Raw genomic sequence first — 6,140 nt, forward strand, 5'->3', positions numbered from 1 at the left:
CAGAGAAACAATGTTTCCTCCACGATATATCTCGCTGATCGCATTATGATATGCTGACGGCAAAATAAATGGAAACGTTACGAGTCTTTGATGGACTGTCTGTTGTCTTTATTGTGGATATTGCCATTTGTCGTATTGAGTTTTTGCTTTGTCTATATTTTATATAATCTATACTAATATTATAAAGCGGAAGAGTTTGTTTGTTTGTTTGTTTGAACGCGCTAATCTCAGGAACCGATTTGAAAAATTATTTCAGTTTTAGATAGCCCATTTATCGAGGAAGGCTATAGGCTATATTTTATCACGCTGACTAATACGAGCGAAGAAATAGAGGAAAATGTGGAAAAAACGGAGAAAATTATTTGAAAGGGCTTATCTCACGAACTACTAGAGCAATTTTTCTGTTATTTCGGATCATAGGTTTTTTTTGTGGACTACTTTGTCTGTGAAATATCTAATTTACGCGGGCGAAGCCGCGCGGAACGTCTAGTGTTAAATAATAAATTGACCACATTCTAGAACCTAGCGTGCGATTGAATAACATTTATTGTATTACCTATGTCGCGTGTTATGTCGAAGTAATTTAGTCGAAAAAGTTTATTACAGTGTTGCAGGCTGTGGGAACTTTATGCAACGCGCACGTAACAGTTGCGTGCGTTATTATTCCCGTGTCACACATTATACATCTACACAGAACATAGATACGCCAATTACAAAAACTAAAACTAGCATATTATTGTGTTGTGTTGTGTCTTTTAGTGGATCTTATTCAGGTGCTCTTGAAATGCGATCTGGATCATAAGATCTACTGTTCTAGCATGGAATTCAGCGAATTATTTGACGCTCAGAGCGTTTACACATGCGAATTAATGATGAACCGGAATCGACCTTATTATTGGATAGGTTGGATTTTTAAATTATTGACCAATCTCGCCCAGAAAATGACAAATATTTCATACTCTAAACCTGACCCTGCCTTTTTGACACCCACGTACTTTGTCAGCCCGACACGCAATATCTTTCCATGTAATGTGAGTACCAGTGGCGAAGGGTGAATATTTTCGGAAGGAAAGCCGGAGTAAAAAATCTACTTACCAAAACGCTCAGCACTGATATTCAACAATGTTCGAGTTTAAAGTTTGATAATGATGCCTTTGAAAAATGCCTTCTGAGTTAAGTTGTATGCGTGACGGCACATACGGTCATTCAAAACTAAGTTTGGAAAACGAAGTTTCCTTCGACAGCAAATAATCTGTCAGACAACAGTCTCAGCTGTACGAGTCACAATTAACAAATCACAATACAAATTAATTTAAATTCGCAACACTGCACTCTTCTTAACGCTAAAACAAATAATATTCGACATTTAAACACAAAATAAACAAGTTGTTTACAAACACTCATCCGCAATTTGACTCATAACAATTTTACTTCATGAAGTTCATCTTCCTCGCTCGCACTTGTGCGTTGCTAATTAACCTTTCTCGGTAATAACTCGCCGAGTATCGGCTTATTTCCGAGTATATTGGCGCGTGGTAGAACGAGACAGAACATGACGATCAGTTCACACGAATGAAAAGGACAGATGCTTACTATGAAATATCGTTGTATGAAGAAATAACCCGCTAATTTATCGGCTTCTATCGGAGATGGCCTGCACTATATAAATTTGTAGGCGATTAATTATTAATTCAAACTATTTCAAGTGAGAGAAAAATTTATTGCATATAAAATTTTGTAGTCGTTTAGTGAATTCAAAGTTTTTTAAGTATGTAAAATATTTATTAGATAAAAATGTATTTGGCCCATAGATTCAATTTTCCAAAAGGGAAGCCGACGGGAATCGGGTTATATGGACTCTTCGCCACTGGTGAGTACACTAAGGGCCTGTCCCTTTCTCGCGATTCCGTCACACATTGAATATTATGTGAATAAATTCGCGAGAATGAAAATCGCGCGGTGACAATTCGCAGTATGGACGGGGCCTAACGCTAAGAAAATATTTCAAAATAAAACGAGAATATGATATTATTCCAATGTTGTATGCTAACGGTACTCTTTCCGTTGTTCCAGGGGGGCTACCCGGCCAAATTGAAGAAGGTGTTGATAGTGACGGCGCCGCTGTGGTTCAAGGCGCCTTTCCGTATCCTGCGGCTGTTCGTGAGGGAGAAGCTGCGAGAGCGCGTGCACACGGTGAGTGCGCCGCAGCTCAGCGCGCACGTGCCGCGCGCCAGCCTGCCGCGACAGCTGGGCGGACAGCTGGAGCCCGACCACGCCGCTTGGTGAGTGACAGAAAGAGAGAGTCTATTTGATGAATTAGACTGGCCATAGACGGATCGCAAGTTATAGTCGGGAGTCGGGACCGACTCTAGAGCGGTCGCGTTGGCACCGACCGCTCAGGAACTGCTCGAGCGGTCCGTGTATTGCGGATATGAATTTAGTATGAAAGCTGCAGATCGCCGTGCGGCGACCGCATTTTGCAGTCGGTTTGGACAGCAAGATGCGGTCCGTCTATGACCGGCCTTATGAGTTATGACTTATGACTGAAAAATACAAGCAGTTCTATCAAATTGGTGCTCTATTTATAAAACTATTTCTCCATCCAGGCTTAGCATGGCCACATTAGAAATACGAAAGAATAGAAACGCTGACAGTTTTTGCGGACAAAATGACTGATTTCGTTTGTTAACCCATCACTTTGTCTACTTTACCGAATAAACCTTTCTATAGTGGCCATACTGCAGGGGATAGCCCGTATGTGGACAGAACGTCCCCCTTCTGTCCACATTTTACACAAATTATGGATAACACCGGCCGCAGCAGTTGCATCCGCATGCGGGTGGCTGGTTATTTGCGTAACAGAAAAACGTCCCTTAAATGACACCACAGGAATATGCTTCCATTTTATGAGCCCGGTGTGCTACTTACAACTGCTTCCGTTGATTGCTAAGTAAGGGTACCAAAGGTCCCAGAAAGAGGGAAACTTAACAAGGCGTACATCAACAATTAGGCGCCGGAAATTGAACGATACACCTGCAGAATATATCCTTGAATTCAGAGCGCCCTTAAAATTACTCTTTACGATGGCCATTATGAATTGCTCATGATTGAGAAGTTAAGTATAGCATTATCAATCGACATCGTGAATGTACATGTAATCGCTAATATGACTTTTTAAATCATCTTTAATCCAGCTTGGGCCAACAGGGAGAGGCTGTGAACCATTTACTATTGCTCAGCTTGCAGCTGCAATCTCAGCAGAAAAAAAATAGACTTTTTTCACTACCACGTCACGGTCTTGAACTCTTCAGAAAAACACACATTTGACCTTCCTACTTAACATCAACCTTGCGCGTTTTAAAACACACTTCCTTGGTTATTATGTTTGTTTAGTGACAAATTAACTATTCAGTGTTGAATAATGGAAACTTTTAGTACCCACTAAATAGGATAATGTATAATATGTTTACAATTACTGCAAATTAATATGCTGAGTTTTTATCATTGACACTAAGTAGAGAAATAAAATTATAAATCGTTCTCATAATTTGCTCTCGAAGTGATAATATCAAATTGCTCCCCTGAGTGTAAAAGAAACAGTTTCCATTTCCAGCGATTCTTTTATCGTTCAACCGAAGTAATTTAATGAAATCACTTTTCTCGAGCGATGGGCCTGAAATTCCCTAAACGTCAATACCAAGGTCAATGCCACCTCGAGGAGTCTGGCATTTACGAGCGAGCGAGCACCAGCCCTTACAGCCAATAAATGTCACGTGGTCCTTACGTCTCCTCCCAGCCATGATTCTTTAATGTAAACACTCGAGCAAAAATGTTTTCAAACGTTCGTTTATTACAATATCTCCTGTAAGCATCGCGCCGTATTATCGTTGACTGAGTTCATTTTATATTCCTTTTATTTCGGTGACATTTTAACCCCTCAAGTGAAAGCCGTAAAAAGGAACGACCTAGCTCCTGGACGGTAGCCAAGGATAGTTCCACTTTATTAGATGAGCTCTTTGCCCATACATTGAATTTTTTTAGGAATGACTCAAAAGTTTGGCAACGATTATAGCGATGCGAATTTCTTGTATTTTTCCTTTTTTTACCTGCCAAATGCTAAAATCTCAACTAATGCTGGAATAAAAAAAATGGAACTGGAATTAAATTGAAAGCAAGCTACTATTGGCAGATTGGATAGTGTGTGGAAGTGTGTGCAGTCGTGAATAATTGAAGGTTATAAAAGATGCAATGGATCGCGCTAGAACCCGGATCAATAGCATTATTGGTTAGATTTGTATTTAGGATCGGTTACTGGAATATTCAGCGCCTCGGTGGTCTAATGGTTTAGAGCTTGCTTGATTAAATTCACACTTGGCACTAACCTCAAAATGTAACTAAAATGCTGTTTTTAAAAGATTTGGAGACTTTGCTTTTTACAACGCATGCCATCTTTCATGACGAACAATTGAATCCTGCGCCTGTTCCGTCGTCCTACTGCGTTATGAGAGTAAAAGAACAGCGGGGCTAAAATGGTCGCTTTGAAGAATCATATTATGAATCATGTTATGATTCATTCTTTTAAAATCGCAAAATGCAAATCTGCTTGCCATTCATATTTAGTAATTCGTACTAATTTGACAAATTTGTCAGTTTGACAGTTTTGACAATTCATTTGCTGAATTGATTGAGAGGAATTGCTAAATGTGACAATTTTTGCCCCGCAGTATTGATTGGCACTTCTTCTGAGCTGATTAATGCATTGCTAGGCTATTTTCATAAAAGTCTACAAGTTGCTATAAAAGTATGGTAGTTTTGCTTATAAAAGTTGAAATGGCACAGCACGCTGTTTATAATGATTTCAATAAAAAGGAAAAAGGTCTATGACGAGCGCTGCTCCCGGATTGATGTTCACAGTTGGCGAACTAAAAGCAAATTTATGTAACTAGGATGAGGCAATCGCGGCCGGGACGCTATGCCAAAGCAAAGGATAACGAGGACATTAAAAGTCAGTTGTTTCGCATCTTCAGAGCAAAAGAGCAGCTAGTCTGAATATGAAAATAGAAGCTAGACTATAGAAAAATTGTGCTAGGAATAGTCATTTTTTCCATTTTTAACCTGCGACCAGAAAGAGGGGTGTTATGTGAAGTTTCTCGTGTCTGTCTGGGTGCGTGTGTATGTGTGTGTGTCCAAGCATCGTAGACGGCTATAATTATTTAATTTAATTTCTTAAATAAAATGTTATAAATGTCTTGAACGATTCCATCACAATACATAATGAAGTTAATATTATGTCTGTTCGTCCCGTATGTGAGTAAATCGCAAAAAATGTCCCACATAAAGCAATCCGCTAATAGCCTTTGAGGCGATAACAATGGAGGGTACGCAAAAACATATCGCACAATGACAAAACATATCCAACTTTTTATAGACCCTTTTCCCGGTATGGACACAGTATGAATCAGTAGAGTAAATCAACCGTGTCTTTGAAATTAAACTTGTTTAACATAGAGAAAAGATTTACTGCTTTATTTGCTGATACTGCCTTGATCAACCATCAAGTCAGTATATCTACTCTAGGGTACGTTCAAATGCGCTCAACGCAGACATTCTGGAAATATTTATTTTAAACTAATTTAGAAATAAAACAATTTTGATTTTGCTTGTTTTACAAATGCGTACAGTCTAAAGTTATCCAAAATCGCGATAATGTCTCGTGTAAAGGTCTACTGTATATTATTTATTTTATGGTATGGGGTATGGACCCAGATGTGTGGAACCTTTTGCGAATGTTGCCACTTGCCAGTGTAAATATACTCTGCCACAACACAACCTTTTTTGTCGTTGTTAATTTTTAATTATCCCTTGTGTATGGAATCCAATTATTTGGTCACTCTTTTGATGAGGAATATTTGTTTTTTATTACCCGTGCTCTTCTCTTCACACGTAAAATTTTAAAAAATTGAAACAGTTGACTGAAAAAGTAAATTATTTAGGAATGACACATTTTTCCAAAATAGAGTTCGCTGGGGAAACAACTCTTTTACATACAGATGAAAATGTAAACATATATAATAAACTAGCTGTTGCCCGCGACTTCGTCCGCGTGGACTTCAGTTTATAGCGCGCGGTGTCAATAAAAT

At 38.9% G+C, this 6,140-nt stretch overlaps 1 protein-coding gene across 1 annotated transcript in view; it reads left to right on the top strand.

Moving 5' to 3' along the window:
• LOC121734098 (tyrosine-protein phosphatase non-receptor type 9-like) overlaps nucleotides 1–6,140 on the top strand; it is a 99,840-nt gene that overhangs the window by 72,392 nt on the left and 21,308 nt on the right. The window contains exon 5 of the mRNA XM_042124515.1: nucleotides 2,074–2,282. Within this exon, the coding sequence (XP_041980449.1) occupies nucleotides 2,074–2,282 (209 nt within the window). The remainder of the gene's footprint in view (nucleotides 1–2,073; nucleotides 2,283–6,140) is intronic.

This window comes from Aricia agestis, chromosome 15 (assembly GCF_905147365.1).
Source record: "Aricia agestis chromosome 15, ilAriAges1.1, whole genome shotgun sequence".
In the NCBI taxonomy this organism is placed as follows: Eukaryota; Metazoa; Arthropoda; class Insecta; order Lepidoptera; family Lycaenidae; genus Aricia; species Aricia agestis.